The 19,789-nt window shown below is 41.0% G+C and overlaps 1 protein-coding gene across 2 annotated transcripts; it reads left to right on the forward strand.

Moving 5' to 3' along the window:
- Positions 1-1,536: 1,536 nt before the first annotated feature.
- Positions 1,537-15,746, forward strand: cklf7 (CKLF-like MARVEL transmembrane domain-containing protein 7). 2 transcript variants are annotated; one of them, XM_082958650.1, is made up of 10 exons: positions 1,537-1,662; positions 2,078-2,473; positions 2,592-2,945; positions 3,044-3,112; positions 3,668-3,712; positions 3,802-3,900; positions 4,008-4,046; positions 4,218-4,290; positions 5,287-5,336; positions 11,407-11,584. In XM_082958650.1, the coding sequence occupies exons 1-8, from the start codon at positions 1,620-1,622 to the stop codon at positions 4,280-4,282; spliced, it is 1,110 nt and encodes a 369-aa protein (XP_082814776.1). In that variant the 5' UTR covers positions 1,537-1,619; the 3' UTR covers positions 4,283-4,290; positions 5,287-5,336; positions 11,407-11,584.
- Positions 15,747-19,789: the final 4,043 nt, after the last annotated feature.

Genomic DNA, 19,789 nt, shown 5'->3' on the forward strand with positions numbered 1-19,789 from the left:
ATTCAATGTCTGCTTTTTATTTTATTTATACCCATCTACCAATAGGTGCCCTTCTTTGCAAGGCATTGGAAAACCTCCCTGGTCTTTGTGGTTGAATCTGTTTTTGAAATTCACTGCTCAACTGAGTGACCTTACAGATAATTGTATGTGTGGGGTACAGAGATGAGGTAGTCATTCAGAAATCATGTTCAACACTATTATTGCACACAGAGCAAAGTATTATGTGACTTGTTCAGCACATTTTTACTCCTGAATTGATTTAGGCTTGCCATAACAAAGGGATTGAACACTTATTGACTCAAGATATTTCAGCTTTTCATTAAAAAAAAATACTGAACAAAAATATAAACGCAACATGCCGCAATTTCAAAGATTTTACAGAATTACAGTTCATGTAAGGGAATTGGTCAATTGAAATAAATTCATTAAGCCCTAATCTATGGATTTCACATGACTGGGAATACAGATACTGTATGCATCTGTTGGTCACAGATACCTTAAATAAAAACTAGGGGCGTGGATCAGAAAACCAGTCAATATCTGGTGTGACCACCATTTGCCTCATGCAGCACGACACATCTCCTTCACATAGAGTTGATCAGGTTGTTGATTGTGGCCTGTGGAATGTTGTCCCACTCCTCTTCCACGGCTGTGGGAAGTTACTGGATATTGGCGGGAACTGGAACATGCTATCGTACACGTTGATCCAGAGAATCCCAAACATGGTCAATGGATGACATGTCAGGTGAGTATGCAGGCCATGGAAGAACTGGGAAATGTTCAGCTTCCAGGAATTGTGTTCAGATCCTTGCAACATGGGGCCGTGCATTATGCTGAAACATGAGGTGATGGCGGAGGATGAATGGCACCACAATGGGCCTCAGGATCTCATCACGGTATCTCTGTGCATTCAAATTGTCATCAATAAAATGCAATTGTATTCTCCGTCCATAGCTTATGTCTGCCCATACCATAACCCCACCGCCACCATCGGGCACTCTGTTCACTAACAGGGATGTAAACAAATTTGTGCGTATGGAACATTTCTGGGATCTTTGATTGCTGCTCATGAAACATGGGACCAGCACTTTATATATTGCGTTTTATATTGTTATTCAGTGTCATTTGTAAAAATTTCTAAAAACATACTTCCACTTTGACATCATGGAGTATTGTGTAATCAATTTTAAATTCAGGCTGTAACACATCAAAATGTGGAACAAGTAAAATGGTGTGAATACTTTCTGAAGGTGCTGTAGGGCTATTATATTGCTCAATTCTCACTAGACTAAACTGAGGTCCTCTATTGTTCCAGTCGTAATGCTTTCTATAATAGATACCAAGTAAAGAGGCTCAGGAAACATATCTTAAATTCACATAATAGGCCTAAAGAAATGATACACTTCCATTTTTAATGCACTTAGGCTCAGCCAAGCCCTCATACTTGTTTCACAGTAAGCACTTTTGGAGCTAAACAGGAAATGGCTATTCTCATGTTGTACATTTCACAACTCTGTTTCCTGATTTGAGGCATTGTGTTGGTAGAAATTCCTCTCTGTGACTTGACTTTCTTTCTCTCCAGTGCTAGTGGGATACGTATATATTTGATTACCTTTAGGATGTTGCAGGCTCAACTCTTCTCTCTCTTCTCTGTCATTACAGGTAGGCCAAACTCCAGGTTTAGCTATTTCTATTCAGATTGTTTTTCATTTTGGTGAAACATTCCTATTTAAGCTTTAGCATTGTTGAATCATTTGGGAATAAAGGAATTAAGGTAATTATCCCTCTTTAGTGTTGTAATATTGATGAGTTTATGTTTATACAGTATCATAAGAGATGATTTGTTGATCCTTTTGGGTAGTGACTTGTGTGTTTAAATAAAGTACAACAGAATATCAACAAGGAGCAATAGACTGCCAGTTGAACCAATTAGAATACAATATATTGCCAGTTGAACCAATTAGAATACAAGTTTTAAAAACCACTTGAGACCATCAGAAAAAACAAACATGAAATATCCTTAATATGGTTGATTTCTCTAATTTCTCTAATTGTGAACTAATATTCCTCCCACTAGGCACCTTCTCACAGCCGTGGTCCATGACAGTTCCCCCTGTAGTGAATAGCACCATAGGAGGAGATGTGGTCCTACCCTGTTCCTTCACCCACCCCAAGCAACAAGACTACCCCAAAGACATCACAGTTCAGTGGATCACCAGACAATTCCATGATAAGCCCTTCTTCCAATGCAAGGTGACAAATGTTACTACAGGTGGAATGAATGAATGCTCAGTTCCAGAGTCATACCAACGCTTCTCAGTCAAAGGAGACCCTAAGCAGAGGGATCTCTCTCTCCTCATCAGAGATCTGGCGGTCACAGACAATGGAGTATACTTCTGCAGAGTGGAGCTGGACTATTACTGGGGTGATGGGAAGTGGCAGACTGCCAGCGGCACACAGCTCAATATCATTGGTAACGGTCTCACTACGTTGTCAGCAATAAAATCTTTTTTATTGAGGGTCTGGTGGTCTAGGAATATGACACTTTTTAACACAATGATACTCATGCAAGGTTTGTGCTTTGTCCCTAGCTAAGGCCCAGATTCTCAGCCTGTCTTGGGTAGAGGCGTCCCTCGGACCAGGCAACGGGAGCCTCAGGTGTGTAGTTGAGGGGAACCCCCCATCCACCATCACCTGGTTCTCCTCCTCTAAGGGCAACATAGACCCAGGTGTCAGCACCATAGGAACCCACCCATTTCAGTGGACCAGTTCAATCCCCTTCTTCACCCAGGAAGTGTACACCTGCAGGGCAGAGAACAGCCTGGGGAGGGCAGAGAGACGGTTCCCCCCTGGACCCACTGCGCTGACCGTAGCCCTCTCTGTGTGTGGGGTCCTGCTTCTCCTGCTGCTCCTTGGCATGGCTTTATTTTACCTGGGAAAAAGAGGTGGGTGATCTCTGTAAAAAAAAAAAAAATACTAGTTTAGATATGATATTTTTGGTGTATTTACAGATTCATATACTATCTCTGGTCTTTTCCAAAAGGATACCTGAGCTTCTGCAATTCAGAAAAGATTAAGCAGCAATCTGAGTTGTGCACAGATCCTGCTATAGGTAAGGGGTCTTACTCTTTTCTAGACAATCTGAGTCTTTGAATAGTATTTCTGATCAGTAATCATTTTTCCTCATATGAAAGGGCAGAGTTTGAGTTGAAAGCCAGTTTAAGTGGTAGGCTATTCAGTACATTTTTACATTTATGTCATTTAGCAGACGCTCTATCCAGAGTGACTTACAGGAGCAATTAGGGTTAAGTGCCTTGCTCAAGGGCACATCGGCAGATGTTTCACCTAGTTTGCTCAGGGATTCGAACTGGCCCAACACTCTTAACCCGCTAGACTACCTGCTGCCCCATTATTCACTATCTCCCTATGTACCACTCCATCAGCTTTACTTGTCTACGGCCCACTCATTGTCTGTGTATTCTACACCCTCTTCTCCCGTATCCTTCAATCCCTGCCTGCTGTCCCAACTACACCTCTGTAGAAGTGGGCAAAAAGATTGGGTTCAGTGTCGAGTCTGAGCATAGCTCTTCATGTCCTCTCATTCAGTCATAAACTTTGTGCGCCACAGCAGTTTACATTTGTACATTTTACTTCCCTGTTTCTAAAGCTGTGGTCAGTGAAACCTCTATCTACGCCAATGTCTCAGAAATGGGTGAGTGGACAAGACCGTAAAGGATTTGCTGATGGTTCAGATCTGTAATGTGTCACATAGTTTCTTACTGTCGTTCTCTGCACAAACAGAAAGCCCACAGTCGTTGTATAAACATGATTCACCAGAAGATGGCAACATGGAGCTAAATCTGGTATACTCAGACGTTCAATTGAATACCACCACTCAATGTAGGTATTCAATTATTGCAATTTTGGGTCATGAATTCCATAGGTATACCACTAAGTACCAGAACCAGCTCAGATAAGCTTGTGAAATTGCCCTCTTTTCTTTTAAGCACCCCAAAGAAGCTCTCGTGTCCCCATACCAGATGAAGGTGAATTATTTTTAGTGCTTTTCTTGAAGTGACACAAGAAAGTCTAAGATTGCATAATACAGTTGAGACAGCACTGTCCTTAACATGACATGACATAACATGATATAACGCCAACCCTTCACTTTCATTGTCATTCCATTATTCTGATTATGCTGACCATTGTCATTTCAGGTGTCCACTATGCTATTGTGAAGCTAGGGTGGGTGAACTGCCGAGGCACAACAGAGAGAATGTAACTCTAGAGGTATGTCATAATGAAACTGACCTCCCTCATTCTGACAGACATTTCCCAAGACACCTTCAAAAGTAATCAACAAGAGTTTGGCAGTCAATCTTATTGCCATTGTTCACAACATTGGGACAACTTGGTAGATTCCGTTTTTATATTGTTATTCTTATGGAGGTGCAACTACATAATTGCCCTACAAGTGTTATCGTAACTGTATTGTTATTGTAATTGTCAAAAATGTTACTCAATAACAATTGTTATTGTTCTGTAGCGCCATTACAACATTATACTTCTGGGTTTCCTTTTAAACACACATCACATGAACCCAAAGCGGAACTCCAGTGCAGTCATTCACCTCAACCACCACAGAACCAGCTGATGCTATCTGGGCAAAACCTGAGTGTAGCTGTAGTTGTGTGGTCAACCACCGGCTCTGCAAGGAACTCTGGACTCAAACTACTGAAGGGTTTTCTCATATTGGTGTAGAATAATAATCATCATAATATTCAGAATAATACATAGTATTTATATAGCATTTTTCAAGGACGCAAAGTCGCTTGGGTCCATGTCCATGTTCTTACCATGTGGTGCATCACTAAACGAAACTAAACGTCCCTGCAGAACCATGAAGCAGAAAGAGTGTGGTGCATTTGTACATGTAAATGTATTGGTTTCCTTTGGCTGCAGTGTTTGTGATGTTCTCAAAGTGTCATGGAGGATGTAGCTCCTCTGGACCACATGCAGAGTAACTCATTCAGGTTCTTCAGATTGTACAGCTGATGCATAAGACTGTTTGGCTCGCCATGGTAATGTCCTTTTAGGGTGTGGTTTGGTTCCCATATCTGGCTTCACTTGCTCATAGGGAGACTAGGCCTACTGGTATGCACAGCCAGAGTGTGTGTGTGTGTGTGTGTGTGTGTGTGTGTGTGTGTGTGTGTGTGTGTGTGTGTGTGTGTGTGCGCCTTTATGTGGTAAGGTTTTCTAAGCACTCTTTCCCATTCTGCTCTGTAGCCGTCGCGGGACGTGGTGACAGAGAAGAGCATCCTGCCATCATCTCCATGGTAACAGCTGTTTATGGATGGGGGCTGCCAGAAACAAAACCCTACTGCTGTAAAGCATTGAAATATGAAAAACTCCTTCCTGATGGGGTTCAGTCTTACTTCATTTCTATCCATTTTGTTATGTAGCTTGATTGACATGGGCCTAACATCTGTGCTTAGTTGGTTATTTTTTGTAAGTGTCTGTGGGTGCCTAGGAACAGTGGGTTAACTGGCTTGTTCAGGGGCAGAACGACATAATGATGATGTTTAAACCATGAAGATGTAAATACTACACTACACTGAATCTATTTTAGCATGGCATGGGGTAGTCCCATTAGTGCAGTCCCCTTGGGATAGGATGGAGGGCCTATAGTTTAACACCTGTTGACCCCACATGGTTACCAATTCAACCGCAAAACCTACATTAGGTCTGACCTTAAAGTAATGTGAGCATCTTGCTTGCTTGTGCATTGTGGGTGGAAAAATGCTTCAATTAACCTGGGACAAATACAATTCAGCTGTCGATAGAGTAGGAGGTCGAATAGGTATGGGTCTATGGTGCAGGCTACAATGATATAGGGCCGAAAGTGTCATTAACAATAGAAGGAATAGGTTTGATGAACTTCAAACATATTCACATTGATTGCCACGTGCTTAATCAACTTCTACAGATCAACTTCAACCATCATGTGAACACTATTTAGGTGGAGACTGTAAATGCTTCATTATTTACATCCATAACACACGCGGTGACGCTGCCAGTAGCATGCGGCTAGAAATGAGACCCAATTGTGCGTGAGTGATTTGCGGACAATACGTATTTTGATAGCACTTTCTCTTCCAGTCAGTCATTTTATGTCCATGGGCGAGTTCGTTTTTCTTTGCCCGGTGTGTCGGGTGCGGGGACTTTACACATTTTAGTCCATTCCATTGGTCCTTAAATACATTCACCACTCACCTGGGGCCATGCAAAACGAACTGGCCCATTGAGTAAAAGCAACATTGTAGCTGTTGAAGTTGAAAAATGCTACTGTTTACTGGAAACCCCACCCCAACTGAACCTCACCCTGGATGAAATATGGTTTCCACGAGTTACCACAGCCGCAAAGTCTAAATTGACTATCGTAAAAAAAAACTACTAATTGTGCTTTTTGGTCTTAATTTAAGGTTACGGTTAGGCATACGGTTAGCAGTGGGGTTAGGATTAGGTTTAAAATCACATTTTAAGAAGATTTGTAGAAACAGGCGGGGTTTATGACTTTGTGGCTGTGGTAACTAGTAACGACCATGAAGTAGACGGAGCACAGTAGTAGCAGCTGCCTGTGTTTCCTGGGCCACGATAAACTGTAGTCTAGACTATTTACACTGTATTTTATTTATACATATCAAAATGTCTCATACTGTTGTTACTACCACTACCACGACGACATCGTCTTCAGGCGAAGGGTTCTTGAACTTGGGCTATACTCGCTCTGTACAAGGATTACTGAAAATCGCCCAAGTGGTAAGAGCTTTTGATCAGATGTTCTGCACAGAATTATACAATTTTTTTGTACGTTATTATTTTTTATGTTGGGGTTGGGTTGTATTTTATATTGCTTACTGTCTGCTGTCTGCTGTCTTCGTGATCTTTAATCCAAAACGTGGAGAATGCACTCAAAAGCTGAGGATAAAGGGGAGCGAGGTGCGTAACAGAAACTCTGATTCATTCGTATGCTACTAGCAGAAGTGGAAAAAGTACCCAATTGTTGTAAAAGTAAAGATACCTTAATAGAAAATGACTCAAGTAAAAGTGAAATTCACCCAGTGATATATTATTTGAATAAAATCTAAAAGTATTTGGTTTAAACTATACAAAAGTATCAACAGTAGATGTAATCGCTAAAATATACTTAAGTATCAAAAGTAAATGTCTAAATCATTTCAAATTCCTTATTAAGCAATCCACACGGCATCATTTTCATGTTTTCTTTATTTACTGATAGCCAGGGGCATGCTCTTACACTCAGACATAATTTATAATGAGGCATGTGTTGAGTCAAGTCTGCCAGATCAGAGGCAGTAGGGATGACCAGGGATGTTCTCTTGATAAGTGTGTGAATTAGACAATTTTCCTGCCCTGCTAAGCATTCAAAATGTAACGAGTACTTTTGGGTGTCAGGGAAAATGTATGGAGTAAAAAGTACATTATTTTCTTTAGGAATGTAGTAAAGTAAAAGCTGTCAAAAATATAAATAGTAAAGTACAGATACCCCAAAAAACTACTTAAGTAGTACTTTAAAGTATTTTTACTTAAGTACCTTACACCACTGTCTACTAGGTGGCTTTCTCTGATGGTTAGGCTACGACTAGGCTACTACACAAAACATTAACATGCAAACATGAATTAGGCCAATACCAGTGGAAACCAATAGCCTTTATAACCTGAATTAGGCCTATACCAGTGGAAACCAATAGCCTTTATAACCTGAATTAGGCCTATACCAGTGGAAACCAATAGCCTTTATAACCTGAATTAGGCCTATACCAGTGGAAACCAATAGCCTTTATAACCTGAATTAGGCCTATACCAGTGGAAACCAATAGCCTTTATAACCTGAATAGGCCTATACCAGTGGAAACCAATAGCCTTTAAACTAAAGTTAGTGGACTACTAAAATATTTGAATTAACTGAGACAAGAATCTGTCAGATTGAGCTGTGCATTAACTCTCCATGAGGCAAGTGCGCAGGTGATACCGGCCACAGTCAGATCAACATCCAGTTTTGATTGAGATGTACAGTAATTGTTTGATATATTGGAAGTCTAGGCAGATTAGAGTTTTGTTGTTGTTGATTTCTGTAATGCAGGAACTTGTCCCACTGTGTATGGTGATGTCATATTGCTGTCTACCTTCAAATAAATGAATGCTTATCATTATCTTCAGAATGTCAGAATTTCGTAATTAATGTCACTTTATTACACCTTCATAACAAAGGTTGTGAAATCAGGGAAATCACACCTTCATAACAACGGTTGTGAAATCAGGGGAGAACGAACGTTGTCTGTTCTCCCCTCTTTATGTCTGTGTTTGCACAGTAGAATACAGTGGTTTGCATCTTAATCTTCACTACTTTTCTGTTACAGGCTTGCTTATTTATAGTCATCACAGGAATGATGGTGGTGTTTCAGAGGAAAAATGGAGGAAGCTGGTTATGGGTGTTATTTCCTGTTTACAGAAGTGTTTAGTTGCTAATGGCGTTCAGCCTATCCCATGTGGTTTAATAATGTCAATGATGTTCCATATACCCTGCAACTGCACTACAATATGAAGCAATAAAGCATGTTTAACAGCATGTGAACGGGAAAATTGTGAACCTTGAACATTAGCCATGTGAGAGCTGGTGTCACGTCCTGACCAGTGAAGGGGTTATTTGTTCTTATAGTTTGGTCAGGACGTGGCAGGGGGTATTTGTTTTATGTGGTTCAGGGTGTGTTTGAGTATGTGTTCATGTAGAGGGGTATTTGATTTATTAGTCCGGGGTTTTTTGGTTAGTTCTATGTTGTTAGTTCTATGTCTGTGCTAGGGTATTGTATTTCTAGGTTTAGGTAATGGGGATTGTCTATCGTTGCCTCTGATTGAAGGTCCTATATTTAGGAGTCTGTTTGTTTTGGTTTTGTGGGAGATTGTTCTTTGTATTGCTGTGTGAGCCTACAAGACTGTTTGTCGTCAGTTTATCGTTTTTCGTGTTTGTTTTGGTTTAATAAAAATGAGCATTACATTTTACATTTTAGTCATTTAGCAGACGCTCTTATCCAGAACGACTTACAGTAGTGAATGCATACATTTCATACATTTTTTTTCTCCGTACTGGTCCCCCGTGGGAATCGAACCCACAACCCTGGCGTTGCAAACACCATGCTCTACCAACTGAGCCAGACGGTCACGTACCCGCTGCGCCTTGGTCCATCTATTACGACAATCGTGACAGCTGGGTTGTGTTGAAAACTAGATTCTGGATCTGGACCAATCTACTGTTAGCAGAATTTTTATTTTTTATTTTATTTCACCTTTATTTAACCAGGTAAGCTAGTTGAGAACAAGTTCTCATTTACAACTGCGACCTGGCCAAGATAAAGCAAAGCAGTAAGACACAAACAACAACACAGAGTTACACATGGAATAAACAAGCGTACAGTCAATAACACAATAGAAAAAAGAAAGTCTATATACAGTGTGTGCAAATGGCATGAGGAGGTAAGGCAATAAATAGGCCATAGGAGCGAAGTAATTACATTTTAGCAGATTAACACTGGAGTGATAAATGAGCAGATGATGATGTGCAAGTAGAGATACTGGTGTGCAAAAGAGCAGAAAAGTAAATAAAAACAATATGGGGATGAGGTAGGTAGATTGGGTGGGCTATTTACAGATGGACTATGTACAGCTGCAGCGATCGGATAGCTGCTCAGATAGCTGATGTTTAAAGTTAGTGAGGGAAATAAAAGTCTCCAGTTTCAGTGATTTTTGCAATTCGTTCCAGTCACTGGCAGCAGAGAACTGTAAGGAAAGGCGGCCAAATGAGGTGTTGGCTTTGGGGACGACCAGTGAGATATACCTGCTGGAGCGTGTGCTACGGGTGGGTGTTGTTATCGTGACCAGTGAGCTGAGATAAGGCAGGGCTTTACCTAGCATAGACTTATAGATGACCTGGAGCCAGTGGGTCTGGTGACGAATATGTAGCGAGGGCCAGCCAACGAGAGCATACAGGTCTCAGTGGTGAGTAGTATATGGGGCTTTGGTGACAAAACGGATGGCACTGTGATAGACTGCATCCAGTTTGCTGAGTAGAGTATTGGAAGCTATTTTGTAGATGACATCGCCAAAGTCGAAGATCGGTAGGATAGTCAGTTTTACTAGGGTAAGCGTGAGTGAAGGAGGCGGCGTGAGTGAAGGAGGCTTTGTTGCGAAATAGAAAGTCGACTCTAGATTTGATTTTGGATTGGAGATGCTTAATGTGAGTCTGGAAGGAGAGTTTACAGTCTAGCCAGACACCTAGGTATTTGTAGTTGTCCACATATTCTAGGTCAGAATCATCCAGAGTAGTGATGCTAGTCGGGCGGGCGGGTGTGGGCAGTGAACGGTTGAAGAGCATGCATTTGGTTTTACTATTCTTTAAGAGCAGTTGGAGGCCATGGAAGGAGAGTTGTATGGCATTGAAGCTCGTTTAGAGGTTAGTTAACACAGTGTCCAAAGAAGGGCCAGATGTATACAGAATGGTGTCATCTACATGCAGGTGGATCAGGGAATCACCTGCAGCAAGAGCGACATCATTGATGTGTACAGAGAAAAGAGTCAGCCCGAGAATTGAACACTGTGGCATCCCCATAGAGACTGCCAGAGGTCCGGACAACAGGCCCTCTGATTTGACACACAGAACTCTATCTGAGAAGTAGTTGGTGAACCAGGCGAGGCAGTCATTTGAGAAACCAAGGCTATTGAGTCTGCCGATAAGAATACGGTGATTGACAGAGTCGAAAGCCTTGGCCAGGTCGATGAAGACGGCTGCACAGTACTGTCTTTTATCGATAGCGGTTATGATATCGTTTAGTACCTTGAGCGTGGCTGAGGTGCACCTGTGACCAGCTTGGAAACCAGATTGCATAGTGGAGAAGGTACTACGGGATTCGAAATGGTCAGTGATCTGTTTATTAACTTGAGGGGCGGAGCTGTTGGCCTCGGTTGGGGTAGCCAGGAGGAAAGCATGGCCAGCCGTAGAGAAATGCTTATTGAAATTTTCGATTATCATGGATTTATCAGTGGTGACCGTGTTACCACAGTGTCCCAAAACCTTTTGGAGTTAGAGCTACAGGATGCAAATTTCTGTTTGAAAAAGCTAGCTTTTGCTTTCCTGACTGCGTGTATTGGTTCCTGACTTCCCTGAACAGTTGCATATCGCGGGGACTATTCGATGCTATTGCAGTCCGCTATTGCAGACTAAGATACATTTTTAACACAGGAGTTGCAGTGTTGATATGGTGCCAAAATGCTCCACGGTTGGAAACATACTGGGACATGGAAACAAATTGCTATTTGTCTGTGTGTTTGCAGGTAGCCCTCCTCATTGCGTTCCTGTGTGTACACTGTGCACGAGGTTCGACTGATTTCTCAGCCTTTCGGTACTTTGAGGTGGTGACGCTATGGTTCCTCATAGCCTTCCTCATCTTCTACCTCATGTACGTGTTCAGACTGCAGAGTAAGATCCCCTGTATCAACTGGACAATGACGGTGAGTGTCCCGGCAAATGACACGCCTATACACACACACATTTAAATTTTTTACATTTGAGTTATTTAGCAGACTCTTATCCAGAGAGACTTACAGTAGTGTGCATAATCTTTTAAAACTTTTTTTTTACTTTTTCCACAGACGCGCGTTCCAACACTTATCTATACCATTCATTGTTTCAGGAGTTACTGCATTATGGCGTTGGGACCATCCTGGTCTTCATTGCCTCTATTGTTGCAGCTGTTAAGAGTGGAGGTGTGTCTGAACTAGAAGCTGGTTCGGTGAGTAACATAGCAGATGCTTTCCTGTTTTCTGGTGCTCCATTCCAGAGCTGAAGAATGTTCATTCATTTTATCTATCTTAGTATCTCAGTATTTAGCTGAAGATAATTGAGAGGCCCTGTTTGCAAAAATTGAACCTTATATCTAAGCTCTCCATAGTTTATTTCTGTTTGTTATGTGGTGAGTGTGTGGGAATTCACTTTAAAGCAGGCCAAATGGTTATTAAAGGGGAGTGGAAACACTAGGCTTTAGAACACCAGTAAACTGGAACTGTAAATCACCATATTGGCATTGCTGCATCACTGGCAGGATTTCCCAAAAAAGACTGAATCTGAAAACTGTCTGAAAGACCATGAACTCTGCGTGCATTAATGAGCAAAATTTGCTGGTTTCAAACCATATCCGAAAATGTTATACATATTTTGAAAGCTGAGAAACAGCCCTTATAAATTATATTACATACAATAGCACCACATCAATCAAATGGTAATCAGTTAAGAAAAATCTGATAGGAAAATCTATGTTTTTCCCCCAAACAACTGCCAATCAGAATAGTAATATGTTCTACTATGAATGAGTTCCAGACGTTTTAGTGAACGGTGGTATTTTACTAGAATTCTATGGAATGTTCTGTTATCAAACACTTTCTTATATGGATTGTATATTAAACATAAATGTGAACCAAAACATATTACAAATGGCATTTAGTCTTACATATGATAAGGAAAGACATACACAAGTAATATAATATGAATAAATCAAGAACCTTATTGAAAAAACTGAGGGGAATACATCGTCTCACTCAAGCCTGAAAACAAAGTGCAAGTCACATCGAAAATTGGAATTACAAAATATGATAAGAATAAGGAACATTATAACAATAATTGGCTTTGACAACTTCAATTTCTTCTGCACATACATTCCACTAGGCTTATAGCCTTATACAGGAAGAGTCAGAATGGGAACAAATTAAAAGCATGCAAGAGAACTGACCAGCCAGTAGTTCAGATTGTCACTGAAGACTAGGAGTCCCTTTACTAGTTAGTGCCTATGTCTGCAATGAGTCACACTCACTGGAGTACCACAACCTAAAATAATTGATCCATTTACATTTTAGTCATTTAGCAGACGCTCTTATCCAGAGCGACTTACAGTAGTGAATGCATACATTTCATACATATTTTTTTCTTTTTTCGTACTGCCCCCCCGTGGGAATCGAACCCACAACCCTGGCGTTGCAAACGCCATGCTCTACCAACTGATCCCCCTACAATGCATAACTACTTGCCCTTGCATTCTGGTGCAACACAAACAAACCATGTCATAATCTCCTTTCTATCTTTCCTGTAACAAATCCAACAATTTCTAGAGTTGTCCTCCAGTACAATGAAGTTCATCTAGGCTGTGAGGGTGTGGTTGTCCCTTGGCCCTGTCTGCAGCCTAAGCAGCATGTTGTCCAGTCTCTACAGCCCCTGTCTCCCTTGGCCCTGTCTGCAGCCTAAGCAGCATGTTGTCCAGTCTCTACAGCCCCTGTCTTCCTTGGCCCTGTCTGCAGCCTAAGCAGCATGTTGTCCAGTCTCTACAGCCCCTGTCTTCCTTGGCCCTGTCTGCAGCCTAAGCAGCATGTTGTCCAGTCTCTACAGCCCCTGTCTTCCTTGGCCCTGTCTGCAGCCTAAGCAGCATGTTGTCCAGTCTCTACAGCCCCTGTCTTCCTTGGCCCTGTCTGCAGCCTAAGCAGCATGTTGTCCAGTCTCTACAGCCCCTGTCTTCCTTGGCCCTGTCTGCAGCCTAAGCAGCATGTTGTCCAGTCTCTACAGCCCCTGTCTCCCTTGGCCCTGTCTGCAGCCTAAGCAGCATGTTGTCCAGTCTCTACAGCCCCTGTCTTCCTTGACACTGTCTAGCTAGCTAGCTGCAAATTGAATCAGACACTAGCCAGTTGATTTTAGCGCTTAGCTAATGCCAATGACAAATGCTCTTCAAATTACCAATATGAGCATTTTATTTTTTACAGTTAGTGAACACAACATTCACATGGAAAAGGACAAGACGAACGAAGCTAAATCAACAAAATAGCTAGCTAGTTGCCTCAGCTTGGCTGACTGTCTACTTGGCTTGTTATCAAATTAATTTAATTTCACAGACTCATCTTATCAATAAAAAAAAAATACTCTAAAATGTAAATGTTATAATTACCAACATAAAAGTGCATTCTATACAGTTTCTTGCCTTAATATTTTTGTCCTGTCTCAATGACAAAGCTATCAAAGTTGTGAGAAACTTTTCAGGTCCAGTGGAGACAAGGCGTCTCCTGGTGTCAGCATTGGCGTCAGTCGTTACTATAGCAATTCAAGATGGCGCTACTCGAATAAACGTTGTTCAATATCAAAATCCCAATTGAGCTGTTTCTATGTTAAATGCACATGTTTAGTATTAGTGGATGGAATACATCTCTTAATTTTACTTCCTAAAGTGTTTCCATTCACCTTTAAGGAGTTCACCCCATCCTGTCAAGTAAAGTTTTGAGATCTAAAAAGTCAGTTAATCATTCTCCTAAAATGTTTTTTTCCTCTTACACTTGTAACCAGCTTGGGGACTTACAGCTGTCCCCTCAATGCTTGACAGATGACCAACTGTAGGGTTTTATAGGAGGATAATGAGGCATCTTTCTTGTTGACCTTTACAGGCATTTGGCTTCATCGCCACATTCCTACTGGCTGTCAGCATATGGACATCCTATAAGGTCACATGTGGCTCCCAGCCAACCAGTAAGTCTGAAATTCTTTGAAATCCTTATTGGGTTTTCCCTCAGTTGCCTAGCAACATGTACCGAGCCTTTGAAAGACAGACGCTCAACTGAAAAGGAATTCAATTATAACCTGTAATCATATCATGAAATAGTTCCTCTTTTTACACTGGTGAATGATATCACTTTGCTACAGTGGAGCTTTCTTTTGCAATGCAGATCAGGAGTTATTTCCGTTCTATTTCCTGTGCTGCCGGCTATTACGTAGTGCTGTTACAAGGGCTAGGAAGGGCTTTTTGTTGTTAGTTGACTCAACTTTGGTTAACTAGTGTTTCCTCTTTCCCCATCACTCTTCCTCTATCTCTAACTGTAGGTGCTTCTGTGTAAAACGGATCTATCATTTCTTCCCCTGAAGTACCAAGATGACTTCATTGTCAGTGTGCTGTGCGACAGTAACTTCTTACCCCAACAACTGGCCCGGGGCCCATTAAACAATCAGAACTTCAGTTTAGCCCGAGACTGGTTTCACTTCAGGATAGTTACAAGTTAGCCAGTTAACTTTGTTAAACACTCTATTTTGTACAGTTTACAAAGAAAGCTTAAAGTAATTTCTCTTTCTTTGAGATACACCATCCTGATGACTGGTCAGTTGTTAGGGATAAGAAGTCACCTGTGTGTGCTTTGAAGAGCAGGCAGCTGTTGTTTCATATAAGTGCCTCCATAGTGTTTAAACTAAGGGCTAGGCTGAGAGCCAGACCAAACCACCCCTCCATCTTGAATGGTCGCTATTTGAATGCTTTGAAATCAAGAGGACATAAGCTGTTTTTCAGTGTTGCCCAGAAGCTTTTTAGAGTTAGATATGTCAATGCCACCCCTGTTTACATTATTTATTTGAGAGCAAATTTTTATGATGATAAAGTTTTGTGCTTTTATGTTCACGCTTACTACTGTATGTCTGTCACGGTATTATAGGCTGCTTATGAGAAGAATATAATCATAAAAATGTCAACCTTTATACAGCCTCACACTATCACGTGTATTTAAACATCTCTTCTTTATCTGATGTGTTTGAGTTTGTATATGGGTTTATATTTCAAACATGCTTTTGTTTGACTGAAGTAAAAGGGAAACTCAACAGCATCCATGTCTCTGAATCCTTGTTTGTTGAAAATAAGACATTGAGACCAGTGGAGGCTCCTTAGAGGAGGAAGGGGAGGACCATCCTCAGTGAATTTCATAAAAATAGTGAAACATTAAGTTATCCTTTTTAGATAAAAACTATAAATATATTCACGTCACCCCAAAAATGTATTAAAACACACTGTTTTGCAATGAAGGTCTACAGTAGCCTCAACAGCACTCTGTAGGGTAGCACTATAGTATAGCCGGAGGACAGCTAGTTTCCATCCTCCTCTGGGTACATTGACTTTAATACAAAACATAGGAGGCTTGTGGTTCTCACCCCCTTCCATAGACTTACATAGTAATTACTTCATCTTCTGGAGGAAGACCTCCAACCTATCAGAGCTCTTGCAGCATGAACTGACATGTTGTCCGCCAAATCAAAGGATAAGAGTATGAATCTAGTACCGCAAGCATAAACTACAGCTAGCGAGCACTGCTGTGAGTAGTTGACTCAAAGAAAAAGACAATAGTTGAGCAGTTTTGAACAATTAAATTCTTAAATAAAGGAGACGCAAGAGCGAGCTAGCTATATTTCATATTTTTTTCACTTAGCTTGCGAATGCAGCTAGCTAGTTTAGCCTACTCAAACACCCGGCTCAAACAGAGAGGTGCTATGTTACCTAGCTGGCTATCCAACACTGGAACTCTTCCAAGTCAAGGTAAGCTTTTGGTTTTATTAATTTATTGCCAATGGGGCCCACAGGTGTAACTGCTAAACTGCTTGCTAACTGTACACTGTTCTGCATGATTGTAGCAGGTTTACTAATGTGTTAGTTCTAGCAGTTGTGTAAAGTACTTAAGTAAAAATACTAATAAGTGTTTTTTGGGGGTATCTCTGTGCTTTAATATTTATATTTTTGACAACTTTTACTTCACTACATACCTAAAGACAATTATGTACTTTTTACTCCATACATTTTCCCTGACACCCAAAAGTACTCGTTACATTTTGAATGCTTAGCAGGACAGGAAAACTGTCCAATTCACACACTTATCAAGAGAACATCCCTGGTCATCCCTACTGCCTCTGATCTGGCAGACTTGACTCAACACATGCCTCGTTTATAAATTATGTCTGTTAGAGCATGCCTCTGGTTATCAGTAAAAAAAAAAAATCAACATGAAAAATGATGCAGTCTGGTTTGCTTTATAAGGAATTTGAAATTATTTATACTTTTACTTTTGATACTTAAGTATATTTTAGCAATTACATTTACTTTTGATAATTATATTTAAAACCAAATACTTTTAGACTTTTACTTAAGTAGTATCTTTACTTTTACTCAAGTATGAAAATTGGGTACTTTCTCCATCACTAAGTTATAGTAGCTATGTTGACTTGACGTTAGCTAATATGGTGACAACGATGTAGGCTGTGTGTAGTGGTTATGATATGAAGGTTTGGCTTGGAAAGGTTTTTTCGCCTGGTCACAGACAGCTGATATGTTGTGCACAGAACTAAAAAAAAAGCGAAGGAAAAAGGTGAGAGGTGAGCGCGTAGATGCGAGAAGGAATTGTCCAACGATCACAGGGATCATGGGGTTTATATGTGGCTGCTATGAAAGTGAACTGTGTTTGTATGTTAACAGGGGTGTATTTATTCTGGATTTTTGTTGTCCAGTATAAACTCTTGGACTAATGATTACACCTCAGATCAGCTAGATGCAGGCAAGATTGTGCAAGGCGGTATTGAATGTGACAATGTCTGTCACCTTGATTACTCAAATTTCTCTCGACCTGTGCACCTACAGTACTTTGTAAACTTCCATTCATAGGCTAGGTTGTAGCAACCTCATGATTGGTATAGGGAACATTAGAGTATCACGTAGTAGCCTAAACCTATCGATGTTACATTGAGCTGGAAAATGAATGACAGTCATCCAATGTGCTGTAATAGAAAAAAGGCCATGCTCATAAAAAACAATTGCATCCTCCCTCATCTTAAACGGCACCGACCGCCACTGGTTGAGAAGTTGTTGAACATAAAGCGTTTTCTCTCAGAGTGGTAGATACGAATAGTAGAACCGGATCCTTGACCTTCATGCGCATTACTGTTTCTTATAGTATACTGTTTGTGTATATACACTACCGTTCAAAAGTTTGCAAAGAAAAAGCCATATCTCAGACTGGCCAATAAAAGATTAAGATGGGAAAAAGAACACGGACACTGGACAGAGATATGGCTTTTTCTTTGCAACTCTGCCTAGAAGGCCAGCATCCCGGAGTCGCCTCTTCACTGTTGACGTTGAGACGGGTGTTTTGCAGGTACTATTTAATGAAGCTGCCAGTTGAGGACTTGGGAGGCGTCTGTTTCTCAAACTAGACAATCTAATGTACTTGTCCTCTTGCTCAGTTATGCACCGGGGCCTCCCAGTCCTCTTTCTATTCTGGTTAGAGCCAGTTTGTGCTGTTCTGTGAAGGAGTAGTAGACAACGTTGTGCGAGATCTTCAGTTTCTTGGCAATTTCTCTCATGGAATAGCCTTCATTTCCCAGAACAAGAATAGACTGACGAGTTTCAGTAGAAAGGTATTTGTTTCTGGACATTTTGAGCCTATAATCGAACCCACAAATGCTGATTCTCCAGATACTCAACTAATCTAAAGGCCAGTTTTATTGCTTCTTTAATCAGGACAACAGTTTTCAGCTCTGCTAACATAATTGCAAAAGGGTTTTCTAATGATCAATTAGCCTTTTAAAATGATAACACAATGTGCCATTGGAACACAGTGATGGTTGCTGATAATGGGCCTCTGTACGCCTATATTCCATTAAAAATCTGTTGTTTCCAGCTACAATAGTCATTTACAACATTAACAATGTCTGCACTATATTTCTGATCAATGTGATGTGATTTTAATGGACAAAAAAAAAGGGCTTTTCTTTCAAAAACAAGGACATTTAAGTGACCCCAAACGAACAGTAGTGTGTATATATACCCAATGCCCCCTTCCCCTATTCAAGTGTACAAAATTCCCAGCTGAAAATGTCCATACACTTCCATTAATGACCTGGGAAAGGTCCAAGACATTCCTGTGTTGCCGGGTGGGACATGGCCTAAACACAGGGAAATACTGATTAGTACCACCTCCTCACTGTTCCTGGTGGAGGCAAGGGAATTCACTTTAAAAGTACACACTCTTAGAAAAAAAGGGAACCCCTTTTGGTTCCAGGTAGAACTCTTTTGGGTTACATGTAGAACCCTCTGTGGAAAGGGTTGTACACTCTTTTTTTTAAAAGAGGATGGATGGTATTATTACAGTTATGTTGTTGACAAAATCATGTCTTCCCGAGTTTCAGGCTTATGTATGTGTTCATGTAAATGGTGGAGATATTCTTGATATTTTAAACTGCTGCTGCCCAAACTTTTCTGGTCTGATATCAACCTACTCTATTGGCACAGAGAGGCCTGGTGCAGAGAAACCTGCCAGGAATATGGCAGCAGAGACATGTGTGAGAATCAGAGACATCAGTACCACTACCCCCATGCAATATGGTGTCCATTGTTGGCCTGTTGATCAAACCCTCCATGAAAGCTCTGTTTGGTTTCAGCTACATACACGTCAGGAGAAGGCAGCCTAGTCCAGTCTAAGAAGGGAGAAGGAAAGGCGGATGGGAGGGAGGGAGCAGTGGAAGAAGTGAGATGTCTGTGGAAATGTTGTTTGGGTTTGAGATGGGAGGGGAGGCTAGTAGGGAGAACATTACTCACACTGTGCTGGCTCTAGCAGCCCTGCTCTCCCTGGGGCCCCATTTGTTTACTTTCAGCAGCCCAAAGTAGCAGCTTCATGTTCACCAACTGCATTTATTCTGACATGTTGCTCTATAGCTCCATCTGCCTCACAATATAAGCTGAGGAAATAAATTCATCTTATTTCATGTTATTCACAGTTTCATTAGTGGAGGTAATTTACATAAGCATGAGCTGGGGATAAAATCCATGGCACGACTGGTCTCAACCCACCCATATAATACAGAATCTCTGTAGTGAAAAATCTGTCA

This window comes from Salmo salar, chromosome 02, assembly GCF_965601325.2.
Source record: "Salmo salar chromosome 02, fSalSal1, whole genome shotgun sequence".
NCBI lineage: Eukaryota > Metazoa > Chordata > Actinopteri > Salmoniformes > Salmonidae > Salmo > Salmo salar.